Here is a 26,607-nt window from a genome sequence, read left to right as displayed (position 1 = left end):
CCGCCTGTTCTGACTGCATTTCTCCTGACTTTCTGTAAATCCTGGGGAGGAGCTGGAAGAGCAAGGTGTGTGCTGGCTTAACTTTGGGGATGAATTACCCTTCTTTTTTTCTGATTTTGTTCCCACATCTCCTTACTGGACCAAGTAAGGGCATCAGTGTCAAACTTCCTGATTGAAGATACATTTTTGCCCTACTATGAAGGGCTCTGGGTAACATTTATTGCTTATAAAATGCTTTTTTGGCTACTTTGTTTCTGAATATAAGGCAAGATAAAAAGTTTGATTCAAGAGTTTCTTGTAAACACTTTGTGTGTGCGTGTGTATTCATATATGGCTGCACACGTACATAAGTCCATACGTAAGTACAGTCCACCCTCCATGTTTGTGGGTTCAACATCCATGGATTCAACTGATTGCAAATCAAAAATATTTGGAAAAAAATGGATGGTAGTGTCTGTACTGAACATATACAGAGATTTTCCTTGTCATTATTCCCTAAGCAATATAACAATTATTTACAGAGAATGTACATTGTATTAGGTATTATAAGTAATCTAGAGATGTTTTAAACTATATGGGAGGATGTGCGTAGATTATATGCAAATATTATGCCATTTTATATAAGGAACTTGATCATCTATGGATTTTGGTATCTGGGAAGTCTTGGAACAAATCCCCCACAGATCCTGAGGGGCCACTGTATATATATTCGTCAACACACACACACACACACACACACACACACACACACACACACACACACACACACACACACACACACACACACACACACACACACACACACACACCAATGTGTATGTACTTTTTTTCTTTTTTTAAATTTGAGACCAAGTCTCACTCTGTTGCCCAGGCTGGAGTGCAGTGGTACAAACTTGGCTCATCGCAACCTCTGCCTCCCAGGTTCAAGCGATTCTCCTGCTTCAGCCTCCCTAGTAGTTGGGATTGCGGGCGCCTGCCACCATGCCTGGCTAATTTTTGTAGTTTTAGTAGAGGCAGGGTTTGACCATGTTAGCCAGGCTAGTCTTGAACTCCTGACCTCAAGTGATCTGCCTGCCTCGGTCTCCCAAAGTGCTGGGATTACAGATGTGAGCCACCACACCCAGTTGCAATGGGTATAGACTTTTGAAATATGTACTACAAAATATTAACAGTGACTACCTCTGAATGATAGGATTATGGATAAATTTTGTTCTTTTTGCACATCTGTATTTTTATTTTTCCATAGTAAACTTCTTTTACTTATGTAATAAAAACTTCGTTAAAAAATCCATGCTGCAATTGATTAATTATATACTAACTTTTTTTTACTCTTCCCTCAGTACAGAAAGATTATTCTGTATTTACTAAATCTTTACACTTTATTTGCAAATCATTTTGACTGTCTGTTTGCAAGAGGTCAAATTTGCACTGAAGTTCAGCTTTCATTCATTACCCATGAGCCCAAGAGAAATTGTGTCAGGTGGACATCAGGTAGCTGAGGCCAGTAGAATAGTATTCCTTTGGGTCATTGAGAAATCATAGCAGAGGAAAGCCTGTGTTGATAATAGAGTACCACCAGGAATCTAGGTCTTTACAGTTGCTGGCCTGACCAGCAAGGGTGAAATATTTCAGTCATGCAGCCAGTGATTATTAACCCTAGCTATATATTCCAGAGAGGAAGAGCTAGCCTTTTTGGGTTGTGATTGGTCACTGATTGCAGTTGCACATATACTGGCCATGAGGTCTACTCACATGTGAACAGCATGCTACATACATAGACTAGATACACTGACTCATCAGCCTGGAAACAGTGCCTGACCCTCACTTTGATTGTTTGAATGTGTCCTGACCCATTACTCCGCCTTTGGATCCTTTCCTGTGTGTGTGTGTGTGTGTGTGTGTGTTTTAAGCATTTTATCTGTGAATTAAAATAGTACTTTCCATTGCTTCATTTTTTTTTTCCCTAAGGAGTTTAGCTTTGTTTAATTAGAAACAAGACAGCAATCGTTACTGGTCTGGTGCAATCTTGTTTAGGACTCCTCTTTTGCTTAGAACTATACCTGGATTAGGGATCACTGTGATTTAGAGTGAGCAGTATGAAGTTATTTAAATACTTAATAGTATATTTGAAATGAAAAGAGTAGAAATTAAAGACTGAATCATTTATCAAGAAATAACAGAGGAGACCGATTTACTTCTGTAAGATTTAGTAGAGGCTGTTCCCTTCTTTATAATTGGCTTTGTTTCAGTTACCAGTTAAGTGGGGTGAACTGTTATTAAAAGTTACAGTAAGGTTATGGGTAAGGTTACAGTAGCATTCTTCAAGAAAAACTACAGGAGTAGTCACTGTGCGACTATCTGCTTTGTACCTGCCAACATGGCAGTAGATATGGAAGGGTCAGAAAAACAGGACTTCATGTTCATTAACTTTTCCTTTTTCCTTTCTTTCACCCATTTTTTTCAACTTTCATGTCTTATATGCAAGATAGCATGCCTATTCTTTACCTTCAATGTATTTTTGAATTTTTAATCCAGATCATATTTTGTCACAATTTGTAAAATGTAGCTGATAAAAATGGTTATTACATGAGAACTTGCTTTACAAATTATAGATCAAATTTTTATACAAATTATTGTATCACTATAGAAAAATAGTTACGATTTATCTGTTTAGTCTTAGAAAAATTATTTCACGTATTAGTTAAGGCTTTTAGTTTTGAGTGAGCAAAATCCAATTCAAACTAGCTTTGGGTAGAGGTAGGGGTAAAAGAAAAGGAATGGATATCAGTGGAAGGTTTACTTGCGTGTCTTGGCTAACTGCAAACACGGCGGGGTGCAACCAGACCTCAGTGATCACAGACCCAGGGACTCAGACCCTGTGAGGACCTTAGCCTTACTACCACTCTTCTCTATGTGTCAGCTTCGCGTCCTCTGCAAGTATGCATTTTCCCTAAGGTGGGAAGCAGAGTTGGCAACAGCTGCCAGGGTTGACTTCCTGTGGCATTCTTCCAGTTAGCAAATATTAGAGAAGGACCCTGCTTGGCCCAGCTTTGGGACACACCTCTGGGCCAACTAGCTGTTCTCAGGAGGCGGTAACATGTACAGAGGTGATCCCTGGGGCTCCCCCTGTGAAATCATTGTGAGCCAATCACTACCTCCCTCCCCGACGTTGATGTCTACTATGTTTTATGTCTCTGAACTTCCATTTCCTCAGTTGTGAATGGCACCCTGGTTCCTACCTTGCTGGATAGATGTAGTGATTAGAGTTCATGCTTAACCTACAGTAGGTGCTCTGTAAAGAATCACTGGCATCATTACCTCCTGTTGGCTGTATCCCATTCCCTATAGATATCTTTCTGCTCTGAGACTAAGCAGAGAAAATAATTTAACATTTAATTATTGTACTTCTAAATCCACTTTTACCTCTTCTGTCTTTACTTTTCTCTTTATTATTTTTAATTATTTTAAAAATAAAATTGTATATATTTAAGGTGTACAAGATGTTTTGATATACATATACATAATGAAATGATTACTGCAGTCAAGCTAATTAACATCAATCTCCTCACGTAGTTATCAATTTTGGGGGGCATGGAGTGAGAGAACCTGAAATCTCTCTTAGCAAATTTCCAGTGTATAATACAGTATCATTAAACATGGTCATCATGTTGTACATTAGATTTCTAGACTTGTTCATGCTACATAACTGCAACTTTGTACCCCTTGACCAATATCTCTCCATTTTCTCCACTATCTTCATGCCTGAAATTGTGCGATATAGATATATAGTGTGTGTGATATAGAGTGATATATGTATATATAACTGTGTGATATATATGTGTGTATATACAAGCACACACACATACACACATGTACATATGTGTATACATGCACACGTAGACAATGGGATATTATTCAGCTTTCAAAAAGGAGATCCTGCCATTCGCAACACGGATGAATCTGGATGACATTATGTTAAGTGAAACAAGCTGGACACAGAAAGAAACATGCCCCTTACTTCTTAGACACACATTTCTTTCTCATAGCCAGCACCTGAAAATAGGGCCAAGTGTTTTGCATGATTTACAATTGACTGTATAAATATAGCATAGCCAGTTATATGATGTGTTACCATTTGTGCTATAAAATCAAAAGAAGAGATCAGAACATTTAAAAACTTCCCTGTGGATTTCTACCTCTTACCTAAGCTTTGTTCTTTTTTTTTTTTTTAAACCTTATGAACACCAAGCTTTAGATAGCAGAGGTCACGTATCCTTGGGCTCAAATATACAGTTTCTTAGCTGTAGGGAGACTTAGAAAATTCCTCGAATGAATTTTCTGTATTATCTTTGATTGCTACATTGCCCTTTTTTGTGTTTTCAACTGGCCTTCCCTGACTTAAAATATACTTTAAAAAATAACAAAGGTAGTATTTAATTTTCACAGTGTGGAATTAAAGGTAAATAACTTTAAATTAAATTTGGTTGGATGTATAAATTATTAAAATATCCTTTCTCTTATGGCTGGGTAAGTCTGCATCGTCCATTCAGCCTGCTATGTCTCTTTCCATGAGAACACTCTCGAAGCATGGGGCCCTGCTTCCAAACAAGCCGAGCATTTTGTAGTAAATTTTAAAAAGCTAAATTTCATAATAACCTTTATAATTGCTACTTGAAAATGGAGTTTGGAATGGCACCAAATTATTAATCAGTAGAATGAGAATAGATTGCAAAAAGGTAATTATATCAAACTGAACACTTCTTGAAATATATTCTATTAAATAAAATATAGTTCCTCTTCCCTGTTCTCATTTGTAAGCAATGAGGACAATTCAGGTAGCATGAATCAGGAATCAGGGTACTTTTCTGTTCCGCAGATGGGCTTAATTGTTTTGGGCTCACTTCAAACTGTAGATGAGCACTGTCCTTTAACTTCCTGGGCAGCAGAGGCGGCCATGTTCACTGTAAAGCCCAGAAGTGAGTTGTTAATCTGGGTTAGAGTCTCAGGAAGAGGCATGTTATGACTTCCCCACATTCCTGGACAGTTTAGACTGTAATTCTTGGTTGTTTAAAAAGGTGTTTGAATGTATCTTGTTCAGAGGCTTGAGTAAATGGCTCTTATTCTTACATTTTTTTTTTTTTTTTTGCCTGCTTTTTCCAGCATTAGAATAGTTTTCAGCCCTGACAATTAGCCTTATGCTGACTGGAGTGGATTTTTTGCATAGGACCAAGTGTTTTGCATGATTTACAATGGACTGCATAAATGTAGCATAACAAGTTATATGATGTGAAGAAAATTACTTAAGGGTAAAAATGGATTGTTTACTGAGAAGATGATGTTATTATAAACTGGTTTGAGGGTATTGTGGTTTAGATTCTGTCCTTACAAATTTGAGCTTTGTTGGTTTGGAGATTTAGTATCTAACAATAATGGTTAATGTGTAATGAATACTTGCCTTCCTCCAGGCTCTATGTTACGTATCCTGGATGCATCATCTCATTTAATCCTCCATAAAATTTGAAGCAGTCAGCATTGTAATTAATCTCACTTTTCAAACGAGGAAACCAAGGTATGTAAGAAACAAAACCAGTGTTGAATCTGACTAGTAGGACTGCAAAGCCTGACTCTTAACCATTGTGTTCTGTTGCCTTCTCCAAGGGAAAGGAGGACTTCCAGAAAGGCCGTTGGAAGTGAGGAGTGTCACCTGATCATAGCTGGCTCCTCATCCCACTAGGTTAACAGGCAACAGATGGGGGCCACAGAGTTGGCTGGGGTTAGTCCTGATTGCCAAGGGGAAATGGGGCTGTTACCATGCAATGGATAGACACTAGGATGCTCCTGTGTGTCTCCTTATATCCTACCAGGTGTAGAATGACGGTTAAGGACAATTCTATTCTTTTATTTGGAGAGGAGACCAAGGCCCTGTAGGACTAAAGGTTTGGGTGAGCTGAAAGCCAACGGCAATTGGCCCAGCTTGGGGAGGAGAGTCACAAATACATTTGTGACTATCAGACCAGAAACAGACTGCAGTGTTCACCTGCAGTTTGGGTACCTGCTGCTTGTTCTTTGCTGGGGTATCTGAAGACTGAAAACACAGCTCACACTTAGTGTTTTTCTTATTCTGTGTGAAAGAACTTGTAGTTTTCTCTTGCTTAACAAGGTTCTAGTGGTGAAGTTCATTGCTTAGTCTGTGAGTTGTAGGGAAATAACCACAGGATGGGATGGTAGCAGAACGAGAAAAGAAAAGAAGGTTGTAGATGCCGGGCTGGTGTTGGCTTGAAATTTTTAAAGTATACAGTTCTTCTTTATGGATTATTAAAAAAAACAGCAAATGAATACACAAGGTTAAATGTTAAGCAGTACAACATTGTACATGATGAAAGGTTAAAGTCTTTCTCTGGTCTCATTCAAAAATCTACAGTCCCTTGTAGTATCGTTTGAAGTCAGGTAGCGTGATGCCTCCAGCTTTGTTCTTTTGGCTTAGGATTGACTTGGCAATGCGGGCTCTTTTTTGGTTCCATATGAACTTTAAAATTCTGTGACGAAAGTCATTGGTAGCTTGATGGGGATGGCACTGAATCTATAAATTACCTTGGGCAGTATGGCCATTTTCACGATATTGATTCTTCCAACCCATGAGCATGGAATGTTCTTCCATTTGTTTGTATCCTCTTTTATTTCATTGAGCAGTGGTTTGTAGTTCTCCTTGAAGAGGTCCTTCACGTCCCTTGTAAGTTGGATCCCTAGGTATTTTATTCTCTTTGAAGCAATTGTGAATGGGAGTCCACTCATGATTTGGCTCTGTGTTTGTCTGTGATTGGTGTACAAGAATGCTTGTGATTTTTGCACATTGATTTTGTATCCTGAGACTTTGCTGAAGTTGCTTATCAGCTTAAGGAGATTTTGGGCTGAAATGATGGGGTTTTTTAGATATACAATCATGTCATCTGCAAACAGGGACAATTTGACTTCCTCTTTTCCCAATTGAATACCCTTTATTTCCTTCTCCTGCCTGATTGCCCTGGCCAGAACTTCCAACACTATGCTGAATAGGATGGTACTGGTAGAAAACAGAGATATAGACCAATGGAACAGAACAGAGCCCTCAGAAATAATACCACAAACATGATAAAAACAAGAAATGGGGAAAGGATTCCCTATTTAATAAATAGTGCTGGGAAAACTGGCTAGCCATATGTAGAAAGCTGAAACTGGATCCCTTCCTTACACCTTATACAAAAATCAATTCAAGATGGATTAAAGACTTAAATGTTAGAACTAAAACCATAAAAACCCTAGAAGAAAACCTAGGCAATACCATTCAGGACATAGGCATGGGCAAGGACTTCATGTCCAAAACACTAAAAGCAATGGCAACAAAAGCCAAAATTGACAAATGGGATCTAATTAAACTAAAGAGCTTCTGTTCTTTGCTGGGGTATCTGAAGACTGAAAACACAGCAAAAGAAACTACTATCAGAGTGAACAGGCAACCTACAGAATGGGGGAGAATTTTTGCAATCTACTCATCTGACAAAGGGCTAATATCCAGAATCTACAATGAACTCAAACAAATTTATAAGAGAAAAGCAACCCCATCAACAAGTGGGCAAAGGATATGAACAGACACTTCTCAAAAGAAGACATTTATGCAGCCAACAGACACATGAAAAAATGCTCATCATCACTGGCCATCAGAGAAATGCAAATCAAAACCACAATGAGATACCATCTCACACCAGTTAGAATGACGGTCATTAAAAAGTCAAGAAACAACAGGTGCTGGAGAGGATGTGGAGAAATAGGAACACTTTTACACTGTTGGTGGCACTGTAAACTAGTTCAACCATTGTGGAAGACAGTGTGGTGATTCCTCAGGGATCTAGAACTAGAAATACCATTTGACCCAGCCATCTCATTACTGGGTGTATACCCAAAGGATTATAAATCATGCTGCTATAAAGACACATGCACACGTATGTTTATTGCGGCACTATTCACAATAGCAAAGACTTGGAACCAACCCAAATGTCCAACAATGATAGACTGGATTAAGAAAATGTGGCACATATACACCATGGAATACTATGCAGCCATAAAAAATGATGAGTTCATGTCCTTTGTAGGGACATGGATGAAACTGGAAACCATCATTCTCAGCAAACTATCACAAGGACAAAAAACCAAACACTGCATGTTCTCACTCATAGGTGGGAACTGAACAATGAGAACACATGGACACAGGAAGGGGAACATCACACACTGGGGCCTGTTGTGGGGTGGGGGGAGGAGGGAGGGATAGCATTAGGAGATATACCTAATGTAAATGACGAGTTAATGGGTACAGCACACCAACATGGCACATGTATACATATGTAACAAACCTGCACATTGTGCACATGTACCCTAGAACTTAAAGTATGATAAAAAATATTTTAAAAACTATAGTCCCTTTCTCAATAGGTAAACACTATTAACAATTTCTTCTGAAAATTACATATGTACACACACACACCCCCCACACATAGATATTTTGTTAACATGCATTGCCTTATGCTCTACACATTATTCTGTGCCTAGCTTTTCTCATCGAATAATGTGTATTGGAGATCTTTCCATATAAGTACATATTGGTCTCACTCATTCATTTTTAATGGCTGTATATTAGTCCATAGTATGGAGTAATAATACCTTTTATTGGCGCAAAGTTTTGCAGTTGACAAAGGGTTTGCATATATTGTTTCACTGGGTTGTATAGCAGTCATCAATGGACATATCAAGAATCCCAGAAGGGTAACCTGGGCTTCACCCAGGATCACATGGAGCTTGGGACTCAAACGCTAACATTCCCTAAACAGGCCCATATTCCTGCAACTTAGTGCAGCTGCTACAACATTTAGGTAAACTCTTTGAAAGCAGTAAAAAGATCACCAATCTGGGACATCAAGAAGCCAGACGACAAGGAGACAAAGACCTCAGGTGAGTGAGAAAAGAGAATAACTGAAGTTTAGAACTGAATGGGCACTAACAAACAACAGATACATCTCTTTCCTTTCACCAGTGAGGACCTGGGTGTGGCCTGTGGACATTAAGTAGCATGTTTAGGCCGCACAGCTGGATTGTTTTCTTTCCTGAGGCTAGCTCTGGAGAGGGGAGGAAACGGAGATGCTAGATTTTTCCGGGCTCTCTTTTCTCATCAGCTAGAATGGGATGTGGATGGAATGCAGCTTGAGAAGCCAAACACCCTTGAGAAATGAGAACTCTGCTTTCTGATGTGGGACGCATCCTATCTGAGATAACTCTCCTGCCATCACAGTATGACCACTGCGACTTGAGCTGTGTGGGTGCCCAGGTGGTGTAGACGTTAAAACCACTGCTGTTTTTGTTTACTGAATGTCTAATATTCACACAGTTCTTTGTCTGAGTGCAGAGCCAAAGCAGCAAATAATGAAGAAGCTGTGCCCAACCATAAGAACTATTAAATGCACCAGATTATCTATGCTAGTTTGAGTTAAATTTACCATGCAAATAAATATAGAACATTTCTTCTTATGCATAGATTGTATTTGTTCTATTAAACAACCATCCTGTAAAGGTTTTATCCATGCATTTATTTTTATTTGTTAGGAGAAATTGTTATTTAAGCTAAGAAAGTAGACTAGTAGTTATTTCTTTTTTTTGCTTATTATACTTTGAGTTTGGGGATACATGTGCAGAACGTGAAGGTTTGTTACATAGGTATACAAGTGCCATGGTGGGTTGCTGCACCCATCAACCTGTCATCTAAATTAGGTATTTCTTCTAATGCTATCCCTCCCCTAGCCCCCCACCCCCTGACAGGTCCCAGTGTGTGATGTTCCCCTCCCTGTGTCCATGTGTTCTCATTGTTCAACTCACACTTATGAGTGAGAACATGTGGTGTTTGGTTTTCTGTTCCTGTGTTAGTTTGCTGAGAATGATGGTTTCCAGCTTCGTCCATGTCCCTATAAAGGATATGATTGCGTCCTTTTTTATGGCTGCTTAGTATTCCATGGTGTATATGTGCCACATTTTCTTTATCCAGTCTATCATTGATGGGCATTTGGGTTGGTTCCAAGTCTTTGCTATTGTGAATAGTGCTGCAATAAACATACATGTGCATGTGTTTTTAGAGTAGAATCATTTATAATCCTTTGGGTATATACCCAGTAATGGGATGGCTGGGTCAAATACTACAAGGCTACAGTAACCAAAACAGCATGGTACTGGTGCCAAAACAGATATCTAGATCACTGGAACAGAACAGAGGCCTCAGAAATAATGCCACACATCTACAACCCTCTGATGTTTGATAAACCTGACAAAACAAGCAATGGGGAAAGAATTCCCTATTTAATAAATGGTGTTGGGAAAACTGACTAGCCATATGCAGAAAACTGAAACTGGACCCCTTCCTTACACCTTATAAGAAAATTAATTCAAGATGGATTGAAGACTTAAATGTAAGACCTAAAACCATAAAAACCCTAGAAGAAAACCTAGGCAATACAATTCAGGACATAGGCATGGGCAAAGAGTTCATGACTGAAACACCAAAAGCAATGGCAACAAAAGCTATAATTGACAAATGGGATCTAATTAAAAAGAGCTTCTGCATAGCAAAAGAAACTATCATCAGAGTGAACAGGCAACCTACAGAATGGGAGACAATTTTTGCAATCTATACATCTAACAAAGGGCTAATATCCAGAATGTAGAAGGAACTTAAACAAATTTACACACACACACACACACACACACACACACACACACACACACGCAAAACAAAGAAACAATCCCATCAAAAAGTGGGTGAAGGATATGAACAGACAGTTCTCAAAAGGAGACATTTATGCTGCCAACAACATAAATATGCTGCCAACAAGCATATGAAAAAAAGCTCATCATCACTGGTTAAGAGAAATGCAAATCAAAACCACAATGACATACTATCTCACACCAGTTAGAATGGCAGTCATTAAAAAGTCAGGAAACAGCAGGTGCTAGATAGGTTGTGGAGAAATAGAAACGCTTTTACACTGTTGGTGGGAGTGGAAATTAGTTCAACCATTGTGGAAGACAGTGTGGCGATTCCTCAAGGACCTACAACTAGTAGTTATTTCTAGATCTGATAGGCTTTTAGTTTGTTTTCTTATTTCTGAAGTGGTCTTAAACCAATCTTAAAAACAGGGATGACTGAACTCGTGTTAATCTTGTGCTACAGGAACCCTTTGACATTGATTCAGAAGCACCCAAGTGTTTATTCATTACTCCTTTTTTAGTTTTGCATTTTATTTATTTTTCAACTTGTATTTTAAAAATCAGGGGTACATATGCAGGTTTGTTACAAAGGTATATTGAGTGATGCTGAGGTTTGGAATTTGGATGAATCTGTCACTCAGGTAATGAGCATAGTACCCAATAGATAGTTTTTGTTTGTTTGTTTGTTTTTGTTTTGTTTTTTGTTTTTTTTTTTTTTTGAGATGGAGTCTCGCTCTGTCACCCAGGCTAGAGTGCAGTGGCTTGATCTCGGCTCAATGCAACCTCCGCCCCCTGGATTCCAGCGATTCTCCTGCCTCAGCCTCCCAAGTAGCTGGGACTACAGGCGCACACCACCATGCCCGGCTAATTTTTGTATTTTTAGTAGAGATGGGGTTTTACCATATTGGCCAGGCTGGTTTTGAACTCCTGACCTCAAGTGATCCACCCACCTCGGCCTCCCAAAGTGGTGGGGTTACAGGCGTCAGCCACTGTGCCTGGCCCCAATAGATAGTTTTTCAGTCCTTGCCCCCCTTCCTCCTTCCCACCTCTAGTCATCACCAGTGTCTATTGTTTCTGTCTTTATGTTCATGTGTACCAAATATTTAGCTCCCACTTATAAGTGAGAACACGTGGTATTTGGTTTTCTGTTTCTATGTTAGTTTGCTTAGCTAGACCTCCAGCTGCATCCACCTTGCTGCAAATGACATGATTTCATTCTTTTTTATGGCTGTGTAGTATTCCATGGTGTAGATATACCATATGTTCTTTATCTAGGATAACTGATGGGCAATTGGGTTGATTCCATGTCTTTGCTATTTTGAGTAGTGTTCTGATGACCATATGGGTGCATGTGTCTTTTCAATAGAACAATTTATTTTCATTACTCTTATCAGGATACCTGGGAGGAACTTCTCCTAGGAAGTTAATTTGGGGGGACTCCTGAAGATGAGTGAAACCCCTTATTAAGCACTTAGAGGGTCAAAAGTGTACAGGTGTGACAGCTTGAGAGACATGCATATTCCACCCCCACACAAGAGCTTAGTGAACCATCTTTTCTATTTTCTCCCAAAGCACCAAAATGGCCCGGAAACTGGAAGATGGAAAATGGACTTATTTATGAGTCTGGGAAGGCAGGGCAGTAAGCACAGTCCTGTTCAGGGTTTCTGAGTTTTACCCTCTTGCTCTGATTGCGAGATCATTTTCTCTTCCTTGCTTCTTCAGCTTAGGACAAAACAGTTTTGAAATTGTTTCTACTACTTTGGACACCAGAGTTTAGATTTCAAATGAGTGCAAGTGGGAGGAAAGCTTGGATAATTCTCTGGAAATAATTGAACAGAGTGAAGGAGAGGGGTCTACAGGTGAGCTGAATGCTGCATGGCATTGAAGTAATCACACCAATCATCACAGTTCTCTCCTCTTTGATGGTTATCTGTTGTCCCAGAAGGAACAATTTCAGAAAGTCCTTTTCTGGGCTGTAGAATAGCACTTGCTTATTTGTTGAGCCCTGAGAAGCATTACTGAAAGCAGTTCATTGTCCCTGAGGTATTACAATGAGATGGTGGTCACTGATTTCATTATGTTTTCCTTTATTGCAGCTGTTGGTTTGATCCTTTGCCAGGTGCTTAAAACAATTGTGGTTTTGCAGATGGTAAGTTAGAGGCTGGACAAAAATGGGATCACGTCACTGCCCTGGCCAAAATTTCAACAGACTGGGGTTTGTGAGGGCAAATAGATAGAGGCTTTCCTCTTCACTTTGTGTTATTTAGAAAAAGAAACTTTCCAGGACAGTTTTCTTTCCTAGAATTCCTTTCTAAAAATTTTTTTTTCTTTGAAAATTTAGTTAGATGCAAGTAATATATTTTTGTTCCTCTTAAATAATAAAAGTAAGATGTCTCTTGGAGGTGGTGGTTGTCACTGACAAGATTAACTAGAACTGACTAGCTGTAAAAATATAATTTGGGATGCATTATTAAGGCATGCCATTTTTATTTGCATGCCATTGTGTACAGATGTGGTTGTGAAATAGTTCAAATCATGGCACATTGAATGTCCTCACTGGATTTTTAGGAATGTGTTCACTGAGACAGCCAAATCCTATTTCATCTTCTTTGGCTCATTGCATTGGCTGTAAATTGGAGATATTCACTTTAATATATGAGTCAAAATTTATTTCCAAACATAATAGGGCAGTTGTTCTGTCACAGAATATAAATTTCTTATTTATTTCCTTAATACTTTGCTTTCTACTTTTTCTTTTTTTCTTTATTTTATTCTGGAGTATGTGGAAAGGTTTTCCAGAAAGATTTGCATATGTCATAATCTACTGATGAATACTTTTTATGTGGTTACTCTTTCATATTTTGGGAGATATAACTATGGAAGTATTAGGAATCATGGGTTCTGGAAATAGTTTTATTACTGCTTCTGAAATGCCCTCCCAATGATACCATACAGTAATTCCATCAGGGAATAATATTTTTATTATAGTTTAAAATATAACTTAATATTTAGGTGTTCTTGTTCAGTCATCATCAAGTTATTTTTATTTCACCAACCCTACCATGGTACTCCTGAAAGACTTGTGAATGAGACAGACCTGGATTTAATCATGGCTTTGACATCTGCTAGCCAAGAGAACTTGAACAAGTGAGTCAACTTCTTGGAGTCTCAGTTTCTGCTTCTGTAACATGGGAACTAGGGTAATCTAACTCATTGCTTGTGATGATTAGATGAGGCAAAATGCTGAGTTCACCTAGCCCAGCGCCTGGTCCATGGGAAGCATGTGGGTTCTGCTGCTACACAGTCCTTGGCCCAGTGCATGGTGCACAGAAAGGAATCTGAACAGGCCAACTTTATTCCTATTCTTGACCCGCCCCGTGTAGATGCTTCCTACACCTTCAGCTTCTTCTTCTTCTTCTTCTTCTTCTTCTTCTTCTTCTTCTTCTTCTTCTTCTTCTTCTTCTTCTTCTTTTTCTTTTTTTTTTTTTTTTTAAGACAGGGTCTCACTCTGTCCCCCAGGCTGAAGTGCAGTGGCACAACCACAGCTCAGGGCAACCTCGACCTCCTAGGATCAAGTGATCCTCCCACCTCAGCCTCCTGAGTAACTGGGATGACAGGCCCACACTACCACACTTGGCTAATTTAAAAACTTTTGTAGAGCTGGGGTCTTGCTATGTTGCCCAGGCTGGTCTCAAACTCCTGGATTCAAGTGATCCCCTCGACTCAGCCTCCCAAAGTGCCGGGAAAACAGGCCTCCACACCCAGTCTTCAACTTCATTTTAAAAAATTGTGGTAAACTATACAATTCATCCATGAAACCAAAAACCACTTGTACCCCAAAAGCTATTGAAATTTAAAAATATATATATTAAAAATAAAAATAAAATTGTGATAAGATACACATAATATGAAATTTACTACTTTAATAATTTTTAAGTGTATGGTTCAGTGGCATTGAGTACATTCACATTTTTGTGCAACCAGAACTTTTCATCCTCTCAAAGTGAAGTTCTGTACTTATTTTTAATTTAATTTTATTTTTTGAGATGGAGTTTCACTCTTGTCGCCCAGGCTGGAGTGCAGTGGTGCAATCTCAGCTCACTGCAACCTCTGCTTCCTGGGTTCGAGATTCTCCTGCCTCAGCCTCCCAAGTAGCTGGGATTACAGGCACCCACCACCACACCCAGCTAAGTTTTTGTATTTTTAGTAGAGACGGGGTTTTGCTATATTGGGCAGGCTGGTCTCTAACTCCTGACCTCAGGTGACCTGCCCACCTCAGCCTCCCAAAATGCTGGGATTACAGGCATGAGCCACCGTGCCTGGCCAGCTCTGTGCTCATTAAACAATGACTCCAAGTTCCCCTTCCCCACATCTCCTGCTAACTGTTCTTCTATTTTCTGTCTCTGTGAGTTTAACTATTCTAGGTACGCCATGTAAGTGCATCTATGTGATATTTGTCCTTTTGTATTTGGCTTATTTCACTTAGCATAATGTCTTCATGATTCATTCATGTTATAGCATGTGTCAGAGTTTCCTTCCTTTTTAAGGCCGACTAATACTCCACTGTATGGATAGACTATACTTTGTTTATCCATTTGTCTGTTGATGGACATTTGGATGATTTCCACCTTGTGGGTATACTGAGTAATGTTGCTATGAACATGGGTAGAAAAATACCTATTTGAGTTTCTGCTTTCAAATATTTTGGGTCTACACCTCAAAGCGGAATTATTGGAAGTGAAATTGCTTCCACTTGTTGGAAGTGGAACATGGTCTCCCACTTCATTTTGACACAACTTCCAAACTTCAGAACTGTATTTACAACAGCCTGCTGGGCGGTCGCTATGAGTTTATGATGGAAATCTCATATCAACAGGTTTTAAATTGTTCCGTATGACTTCTTGCCACCCCTGTCCCAATTCAGATCTTTTTTTTTATTAATGGTATGAACAATTTTCAAAATATCCTGGCACAATCTATTAGAATATTTGACTTTCTCCTCCTCCTCCCTTTCGCCCTAACTATTTGGCAAAGCTGTTGAAAACTTCTTTACGTCTTCTCTCTGCCTCATCTACTTTGCTACTCAAAGATGATTAGTAGGTGTTTTGGTATGATTTTTTTTCCTTGGCATAACTGTGAATACTTTTAATCCTTCATGTTTTATGACGATCATACATTCCCACTTTCGTGTAAAAACATTTTGAATTCTTCTTTCTATAACAAATTCCTTGCCAGTCTTCCTTTCCTTTTTGCTAGTGAGTTCCAACGATATCATTGTTTGAACCTGTTTTCTAATTCTATGCTGTGATTCCCATAATCCCTCTTTGCTTTGGTTACAGTAGATAATGTGGGTGGTCCTACCAAGACAAAGCATCACTCAGGAGTCAAGGGCTGGGGTAGATACAGATACTAGGTACTGTAGAAAGTCAATGTCTTTCTCAGAGTGTAAGGCAGGACAAGACTTCTGTTCCCTTGTACCGTTGTGGCTGGGAAGTTGGACTGTGCATTTCATCCTTGTCATATAAGTCAAAGTATTGCCCAAATAACTTAATATTGGTGTGCTCTTAGTAAGTATTTATCTCATAGATATGTTAAATAGAAGACAGTAACATTGGGTTGGCTGTGTTAACTCCTCACTTTTTCTTTCCTGTACATGAGCTTCCTAGGAAGCAGAACACTTGGTGGTCAGACAGTTGCAGAGATTCCTTGCATGATTGCAATCTGGAAAGTAGATACCATTCTTGAATGAAGAGCTTGCCCTTTGGAGAAGGTGGGCTTTCCATATATGAAGGTTGTTAGAATGCATAAGAGTTCAGCTTCTGTAATGAAAGGAGACCTTGGTTCAAGACCCATCTGCCACTTGCTTGCTGTGTGGCTTAGATCAGGCTTTTAAACTTTGATTATAATTTTGCATCTGTATAATAGGATTAATAGAATTCCTTCCTCATAAAGTTGCTAGGGGGTTAAGTGAAACAATCAATGTATAACACACTTCCTGGCATGTGATGTTCAGTACCTAGAAGACTCGGTTTCCTTGGTAGACAGACTGTTTGGCTAGACAAGCTTATGGAATTACCCCCAGATAGGAAGTGAGCACAAGTGTGAAATGAACAAGCCAGAGTGGGAATGGCTCTTGGAAGCATCTACTCAGGCCTGGGCAGTTGCTGGTTTATATAACAGTGCTTTGAAAATTCACGTACAGATTCTTACTATTTTCCCAAATGTTACAGCTCAAAACTATGTTGTCTGTACCTTAACACCTAAAGGATAATACAGTCTTCACTGATAAAACTAAAATGTCATAGGTTTTCCTTTGGCCAAATATGTATAGAAACTTGTGACTTCACATCAGATTTAAAGCTGTATTTAACACTCTAGGAAAACATATTGATGCTTAGAAGTAGAAAGGAAATCAGATTTTGACATCTTATTTCTCAGCTTAAATTATTTATAGTTCCTGGATGCTTCAAAATGTGATAAACCATAGTTAATTTTATGTAAATATTCGATGAGTGCCTTTAATAAGGAGACTGTAAAGGTAGCCAAGCTTTATATATGTTAGCTACATTTATGGGTCAATCAGGTATAAAAAATAGGACTTTGAAAATAAAAATATTATTTTGTCAGACTCCTCCAATGAGGCTTTTTGACAGGATTAGCTAAAATTGGCTCTTATTTGATGTGTGAGTGTTTAAACATTGGAGAGTTCATTTTTCTTTTAGAATTCATTTTCATTTCTGAGCCTTAAAATATGAAGAGTTAGCTAAATGTTCGTATATGTTGATAAGGAATGCTAAGTGTTTATTCCTTAATGGGACAACACCTTTTACCAGTTTACATAACTTGACTTTTAATGTGACCTTATGAAAGTCTCCTTGACTTTAATTTTTTTTCAGAGTACTGTATATCTCTTTAGGGAATGCATTTATTTAAAAAATTATAAAGCAAGAATAGATGTGATATATTTTGAAGTTTTCTAGTCACAAATTAAATCCCTAGATGTGTTGTAGTTTGTGGAGCACTTTGAAATGCATCAATTCAAGATGGGAATAGCAGGAAAGAACCGTTCAAGTACGATTTCTGACTCCATAAAGTCAGGAAGTTATGATAAAGGAAAAATAACTACACCACATACTTAAGGCATAGAATTGCATTATTGGGACAGATTGATCTTCAAATTTGTAGGCTATGATGGAAGCAAATATTTTTAGTATCTTAATATTCAACTGTTAAGCCAGGAGAGGAGTACTCTGAACTTCAGCTTCTCATAAAATCAGTTACACGACAGTTTATGTAGTTTATATGTAAGAAACCCTTTGATCAAGATACGCCTTTTCTTCAGCCTTGTTAATAATTCATTTATAAGGATTTTTATTTCTAGGAAAATAATACCATAGACCTATTTTATTTAAAGCCAAAGTATTTCCTGGTGATGGTGGTGAATGGGGAGATGATTCAAGGAAACTGCTAATCTTGTAGAGTTTAGTAAAATCTTGGAATAGAAATTTTAAAAAGTTAAAACACACTTTGAAAACAAATCATTTTTAGTAAAATGAACCATATTAAAATATCTACATAACCAACATATTATAGTGGGGGAAAATGGCATTTTAATTCAGAAAAACATTTCTATATAGAACAAGCTTTGGAATAATTAGAATATGTTGATTTTTCTTTGGGGCAATCATGAAATACACTCATATTAGGAAAGCGGCAAGGCCTCAAAATGGAAAGAGTAGTGAGGATAATTCATGGGCAATGCATGGCTTCATGGATCCCTTCCTGGCCCTCTTCATCTATGAACATCTGCTTTATGTTCATGTCTGGCCCCACCCAGTGCTGAAGAGCAGACTGCCCCTGCTTAGAACCAAGCCTTGTTCTTGCGGATTTGAGTTTTGGGGTCCTAAGGTAGAATGGCCATCATATTGTTCAGGGTCCTCACCTTCCCACTGATTACTTCCTTTATAGAACCCCAATCATCCCCCTCAAGAGGCCTGTGCTCCACAGATGAAGTTGGGGGTGAGGGGAGCTTTAGCATCTCAGTATTGTTCAGATATTGGATACTTGTTGAGCTCCACTATGTGTGTGAGAATGTGCTGGGCTCAGGATCAATAGCAATAAACGAGATGGATATGGCCCATCCCTTGCCATGCCTAAACTGATCTGGGCATTGAGACAAGCAGTTAAAACCCAACATAGTAAGTCCTATGATGAGACACAAACTAAGCATGGCTGGAAGGGCAGATAAGATTTCACAGAGGAATTGATATCTTGATTGGCACACTTCGAAGATGAGTAGGAGTCAGTTGGGCCAAGAGGAGGAAAAGTGTGTTTCCATGAGGAAGAAGAGCATGTGCAAAGTCCTGGGGGTGAGAAGCATGGCATGTGTCAACAGAAAGACATGGCTGGAACTTGGATGGGAGTTAGAGTGGGGAGAGAAGGCAAGGAAAAACATTAAGAGCTTCGCAAACTGTGTGAAGGCATTGCATTTAGATGTCATTTTTAGAGCTTGGAGGAGCCTCAGGACATTGAGGCAGGATAGTGGCCTGATGGTGTGCGATTTTAGGAAAAATCACTGTGGCCAACCTGTGGGGAAGGTTTGGCGGGGGAAGGCTGGAGGCAAAGGGTCCCGCGGTGGGCTGTGGTAATGATCTGGGCTGGAGAAGGTAGGGACTATGGTGGTGCCCAACGCAAAATTGGTTTTGCTTTGAAAAATCATTAGAAAATATTTGTTTTGATCTGTGTGCCTGTGGTGGGAGGTGGGGAGGGAGGGTCAAGTGAGGAAGAAGGTTGAATCTAGAATAATGCCCATGTTTCAGGTTTCACGGTGCAGACATTTCTTGGTTCAGCTGGGAAGTGAATAGGAACAGACTGGCGAGCAAAGAAGACAGTCGTCGGTTCTGTCTGGGGCACATCCATCTTGACGAGTGGGAGAGAGTCAAGTCTTGATGGACGGGGGCAGGTGGACATTCAGGAAGCTCAGGAAAGAGATTTGATCTGAAGTGACCACCAGAAAATACTGAAGGAAAAGAGGTGACGGAAGAAGAGACCTGCAATATTATATTGGCTTTCTCTCAGGCAACTGCTTGGCCTGTCTTTATATTCCTTTTGAATCTCTGCATATGTATGGGCCATTATTTATTTTCATAACTAACAAATGCAGACCTTCTGTGTAATGACAACAAAGCCAAACCAGCTGCTACCAAAGGAGGGAAAATAAGAAGAGAAGGAAAAAGTAAAAGGGAAGCTTGGGGAAAGGCTGAGTGTGGGTCCTTCTGTTGCTGCAGGGGCTGGGGTGGGCCTGGTGATTCCTACTGCGAGGCGTTTTCTCTCCCCGCTTCCTGTCTTTCTGGTTCCATCTCATTCACCTCCTGTCCCCTCCACTTCCTACCAGTCAAACCTTAGATTCCTCCAGAAGCTTTTTATTTTTATCTTTTCACGGGCAAGAAAATAGTGCTGATTATTTTTCCAAACCTTCACCTGAACATCACATCGTGGCATTGGACTTTTGGGCTTGGTTCATCCGGGCCTGCACAGAAGGACTTCTGGGGCCAATCTGGTCATGTACATCGAGTCCTGTATTTTCAGTTAAAAAAAAAACCAAAAAGCCACACTGCTATGTTTCACTAAGACAATTGATGTGAGTTGTTTTTTAGAAAATCAACTCTATTTCAGTAAGATTTTCTCATGCATTATCTTGAGAAGACCAGATAATAAAATTAAAAAAGAATTTCTTCTCAATGCAACTTAAATCAATTGCTTTAATAACACATATTGACCAAGTTACACTCGTTAAGGAAAAAAAAAAACTACTTTGTTGTTTTTCTTCTTCTGACGTGAGCTGAAGACTAAGAAATAGTTGTTAATGGTGTTTGGTTAAGAAGAATTTGTTTTAATTGCATATATCAAATATGTATTTATTAAATTTTTCTTTTTGCCGGTTTATCAATTCTAGCTTTGTCACAAAAGGTTTGCAGTATGAACATGATTCTTTTGTACATCTATTTCCATTTTTGTTAACAGACGGATTCAATTGTAAAAATCTAGTACCTTTTATGCATTAAACATGTTAGTTCAGGAATTTCACTTGGTTCTACAAAGATGCATATCTACAGTGGATGGCCAGCGCAAACATGAGACTCAGCCAACTGGCCTCTGACCCGATGCAGTTCTCCTATCTTCTTCTGGCTTACAAAATAACTGGCTCTGGGGAGAAAGTGAGTCAAAGTAATATTTGGTTTGAATGGTTATTGACTATTTTCTTCTGAAACTTAATGTATACAGATTTATTTTTTATTTTATTCTTATTTTTTTTTAGAGATAGGGTCTCTCTCTGTTGTCTATGCTGGAGTGCAGTGGTGCTATCACAGCTCACTGTAGCCTTGACCTCCTGGGCTCAAGCAATTCTCCTGTCTCAGCCTCCCGAGTAGCTAGGACTACAGGCATGTGCCATCATGCCAGGCTAATATTAAATTTTTTTTTTTTGTAGAGACAAGATATTGTTATGTTGCCCAGGCTGGTCTAAAACTCCTGGTCTCAAGCTATCCTCCCACCTCAGCTTCCTGAAGTACTGGAATTATAGGCATGAGCTGTCACACCTGGCCATATACTCATTTTTTTTTTAAAGCTGAAATATGTCAGCATATACTGCATAAATACCACAGGAGACTAAACACTGAAAGTTTCTTTAGGGTATCAGAAGGATACACTTTTTGCTTGCAGTTAGCATCTGCACAGATAAGTTTTTTTTCTGATTCTATTACTTCTTCAGTTTGACCCTATTAATAAGGACAATTCTAAAAATAATAACTATGTCTGGATATCTGAGTCAGTGTGTGGTCTTTTACTGAAGTTACAGGTTTATAACTCTGCCGACTAGTTTGCTGGTTTCTGTTATGCAATAGAAGAGTGCAAATGTTAATTTGATCTGAAGCCCGTTTATGCAGTGACTTTTATAATGTATATTTAAAGATGGAAAGCCAAGTTTTATGAGGCCAGCATTTCTTGTCAAATCCTCACTCCACCCTCTTCTAATTGGGCCTGACCCTTAAGTTGACTAAAGAACAAAGAGCTCTGTAGTTAAAACATTTCACTGCATGTTGCATCTTGCTCTTAGTAAATGGAAAAAATAGAGACTTAAGCAGAGAATCTGAACTAGGGTGTGAAATATATATTCGGTTTTGGGGTGGGAGAATGAGAACCATGTTTTACAATAGTATACATAACCTCCTTAGTCTAAATTCAGGGCATTTCCCCAAGATATGTAAGAATTTAGACTTATGCAAACAGACTTTATAAAAACATGCCAATATTTATTAGTTTGTGAATTTTAATATTCTGCTCCCTATAAATCACATTTATTTTGAGGGATAAAGGAATGGAGGTGACTTCTAAATCTTAGAGCAGAAACTTCCTGTGGGCAGCTGGACATATGTACCTGGAGCTCAGAGAAGAGGGTTGTGTTGGGAGCATACATTCTGAGTGATCTGCATTTGGTGCTGATGGAAGCCATGGACATGCACTAGATTGTCTTGTGGGAGAATATGGAGTAGTAAGAGAAGAAGAAGACCTAAGATTGAGCCCTGAGCACCTCTGGCTTAATGTTGGATGGAGGAAATTGTATCTGTAAACAATACCGGGAGGCTGCAGCCTGACAGGCAGAAGGAACTGGAGTGTTTGGGATTATGGAAGCCAAGGGAAAAAGCCTGTCTCAAGGGGGGAAGGGAGGTATCAACATTGTAGGCTGCTTCAGATAGGTTATGTAGGATGTGGACTGAAAAATATCTGTAAAATTTGGCAACAGGATTCATTGGTAATCCTAGGGAAGTTGGTTTTTGGGGCAACTAAGATGGAAAACAGATTGGTTAAGCCATGCAAAAGAGGCGAAGAAAAGGAGATTCCGTGTGCAGACGTTTCTGAGTTCAGCTGGGAACGAGGGACAAGATAGAAGATGGAAGTTAGAGAGTGCGTGGGGCAAGGGAGACTATTTTATGGGACAGTCTTGCATGTGATCAAAGCCAATGAGTAAGGACATTTGAGGGAGAGAGAGTCAATCAACAAGAGAGAAAAGAAAGAGGTTCATCATAAAATAACAGTAACAACAAGGAACATCTTTTGAGTGTTTTCCATATCCAGGGAACGACGGTAAACTCCTGACCTGCATTCTCACATTCAATTCTTAGAATCATTGGATGTGGTGGGTTCCATGATTTCCTCTAGGTTAGTGAGGAGGAAAGAGAGATCTAGAAATGTCAGGTGGCTTGCTCAGAGTTCTCCAAGTAGTCAGTCATGGACTAATTTATGAACTGAAGGACTGAACTTTGTCACCACCCAGCCCACCAAGCCGGCTTGACTTTAGGTATTCCATGCTGCATGTGAGTACTGACTTAAATTATATTTTAAGAAGGGTTACTTTGAAACTCTCTCTCTGAAAATTCTATTTCTAACAGCTCTACCCTCACAACGATTTTAGCAAGCAGCCTTGGTAAAACCAAACCAAACCAAACCAAAACCAAAAAACCTTATCTGCTGAGAAAATATAACCACATAAAATATGGTGCTACAAAATATAGACTGTGTGAACTGAAGGTGACTTGCCCAAAGGAGTCCTGAAACAATTGGCTGCTGCAGAAATTAAGTCCACGAGAGGTTTTTTTTTTTTTTTTTGAGACAGATTCTCGCTCTGTCGCCTAGGCTGGAGTGCAGTGGTGCAATCTCAGCTCACTGCAAACTCTGCCTCCCGGGTTCAAGTGGTTCTCCTGCCTCAGCTTCCTGAGTAGCTGGGATTACAGGCGCACACCACCATACCCGGGTAATTTTTGTATTTTTAGTAGAGACGGGGTTTCACCATGTTGGTAAGGCTGGTCTCGAACTCCTGACGTCGTGATCCACCTGCCTCGGCCTCCCAAAGTGCTGGGATTACAGGCGTGAGCCACTGTGCCCAGCCCATGAGAGGTTTTGTTTGCACTTCAAGAAGGACAGAAAAAGGCAGGCAGCCTGGGGAGCAACATAGTAAGGCTGAGGAAGTGATAGGAAAACAGCCTCCAAAAGGTTTCCCTGTAGATTCTAACTGGCTAAGTTTCCTGAAAGAATATTAATTCTGTCCTCTTTCTTTTAATAGGACATAACGACTATATGTGTCCAGCCACTAACCAGTGCACCATTGATAAAAACAGGAGGAAGAGCTGCCAGGCCTGCCGGCTCCGCAAATGCTACGAAGTGGGAATGATGAAAGGTGGTAGGTACATCTCTCCCAGGGGCCCTTGGGGACGGCCCTGGCCACCGCCCAGTGCTGGCTCTACCCATTCGAATAACACCATGGGAATTTTGTGTTTTTTCTTTTAATTTTTTTTTCTATTCTTATTTTTCTTTGCAACAAAAATATTTTCATAATCCATTTTATTTTAAAAAGGTGGAAGTGTCTGGAACTGGAAATTCTAACATGGCATTTTGTGTTTTGGATTTTCAATGTAAATAATTATATTTTAAATCAAATGTGTGTGGGAGGCGGTGATGGAAGGAAACGAAGAGTGCTTAGTAAATTATTCTAGAAATATTTTTCAGTTACTGTTTATATTGCAAATGCTAGAAAATGATATCTGAGGATAAACTTTCCCTAAATTGAGACTTGTAAATGTGAAAGCTAAGTAGCTAATTTATAGCCTTCCAGTCTCTTACCATCCCTTAAGGAATGTGAATTTCAATCAAAAGGCAGTTTTCTCCTTTAGAACCTGAGTTAACCAGCCACTGTCTTAACCTCAGTGTCTAGCATGGTGCTGGCATAGTTGATTACTGAGCACTACACTAACAAGTGTCAAAGCATGCAGGGTTTGTGACTGTGGGCTTGTGTCTTTGTGGTCTTTGTGGCTGTGCGTGTGTGTGCGTGTGTGTGGTTTTCTGTCTTCTCATGTATCCGATCTTCCAGTTTTGTTATACAGGAATCTGGAAACTGAATCCCAGTTCTGGGAATATTAGGAGCCCCATAAATGTGGTTGCCTGATTGGCCTCGTTGTGTTCGTGGGAGTCTCATCTTGAGGAACTTTGCTTCTAGTCTTGGATAGCCTTCAGTGTAGTGGAAGAGAACAAGTAGAAAATGTGTAATTAAAGTCACGAGGCTGAGGCCGGCAGATCACCTGAGGTCAGGAGTTCGAGACCAGCCTGGCCAACATGGTGAAACCCTGTCTCTACTGAAAATACAAAAATTAGCTGGGTATGGTGGTGAGCGCCAGTAGGCCCAGCTACTCAGGAGACGGAGGCAGGAGAATCGCTTGAACCTGGGAGGCGGAGGTTGCAGTGAACTGAGATGGTGGCACTGCACTCTAGCCTGGGTGATAGAGTGAGACTCTGTCTCAATAAATAAATAAATAAATAAATAAATAAATAAATAAATAAATAAATAAAGTCAGGGATTCATTTAGTGTTTCAGAAGGATACTGAGGGGAGGGAAGGGCTGATGATGGTGTTACCTGCTGATTGTAATAGGGAAAAGCCCATTTCTTTTCTGAAGGAGGTGAAGCTTGGGGTGATTTAAGGAGAACAAAATTTCAGTGAAAAGGAATAGTGATTTTGCAAATAGTGGGCAGCTAACCTTTAAATCATTCTTACCTGGATGCAGGAGGAAGGAGAGGAAAGACCAAGGATGGAGATTATGATGAAGACAAGCTTGATTGTTAACAAGCTTACAGTGACAGGTTTCTTAGTCCCGGGGTCATAAATACGCCGGACAGGTTGAGGTTTGGAATGCAGCATTTGGAATAAATTCTACTGGTGAAGAGATGCAATGTTGAATTTATGCATTCTGTGAGCTGTGACTATAACTATACATCTTGAACATCTGAAAAAGCAGCTTTAATTCAAAGGGTAATTAATTCCAAGAATTTAACAGCTACATTCAGAAAATGACACTTGAGTCATAAATGGATTAAATATTTAAGGAATTCATCTTTCTTTGTACTGTTGGAGAATTAGTCAGGCTTAATTAAACTCACAAAATGCTACTTACGGTAACTTGATAAGTGAGAGGAATGTAACAGCTGTATAAGAAAAGCTTAATGTGAAACAGTGGAGTCGAGGTTTAATATTCTTCTTTGGCGATTATAGGTAGGTTAAGCACAGGTTGTTACATACATTCTCCTTGAAAGCTGAAATAATCAAGTTGTGAATATGTCCAAAACAATTTTTAAAATGTGAGGGTACCCATGCATTGACCCTATTTCATAAAACCAATTCTGTTTTTTTTTTGTAATTAATATCCAGATATGGTCTGGCTGCATGAATATAAATTATGCATTCTCATTTTTAATCTAACAAAAATTCGAATATACAAAGACATAATAAAAGTCTCCCCACTGTTTTCACCTAGGAATCTAGATAATTTGACTGCACACGGCAGACTGTGGATGGCTCCATACACACTTGCACATGTATATTGATGACTGTAAAATATATATCTGTATTAGTTTTCTGGGGCTGCCATAATGAAATACCACAGGCTGGGTGGCTTAAACAACGGAAATTAATTTTCTCCCAATTCTGGAATCTGGACATACATAATCAAAGTGCTGGAATATTTGGTTTCTAGTGAGCCTTCTCTTTCTTTTTTTTTTGAGAGACGGAATCTTGCTCTGTTGGCCAGGATGGAGTGCAGTGGCGCAATCTCAGCTCACTGAAACCTTCACCTCCCAGGTTCAGGCGATTCTCCTCCTTCAGCTTCCCAAGTAGCTGGGACTACAAGTGTGTGCCACCATACCCAGCTAATTTTTGTATTTTTTTGTAGAGATGGAGTTTCACTATATGTTGGCCAGGCTGGTCTGGAACTCTTGACCTCAG

The 26,607-nt window shown here is 39.4% G+C and overlaps 1 protein-coding gene across 1 annotated transcript in view; it reads left to right on the top strand.

The window, feature by feature from the left end:
• LOC116463161 (estrogen receptor) overlaps positions 1 to 26,607 on the top strand; it is a 317,399-nt gene that overhangs the window by 46,903 nt on the left and 243,889 nt on the right. Inside the window, exon 3 of the mRNA XM_032146133.2 lies at positions 23,900 to 24,016. Within this exon, the coding sequence (XP_032002024.1) occupies positions 23,900 to 24,016 (117 nt within the window). The remainder of the gene's footprint in view (positions 1 to 23,899; positions 24,017 to 26,607) is intronic.

The sequence above is a fragment of the Hylobates moloch genome, unplaced genomic scaffold (assembly GCF_009828535.3).
Source record: "Hylobates moloch isolate HMO894 unplaced genomic scaffold, HMol_V3 SCAFFOLD_28, whole genome shotgun sequence".
Classification (NCBI taxonomy): domain Eukaryota; kingdom Metazoa; phylum Chordata; class Mammalia; order Primates; family Hylobatidae; genus Hylobates; species Hylobates moloch.
The sequence above is the reverse complement of the archived record's forward strand: the minus strand, read 5'-3'. Positions and strand labels throughout refer to the sequence as shown.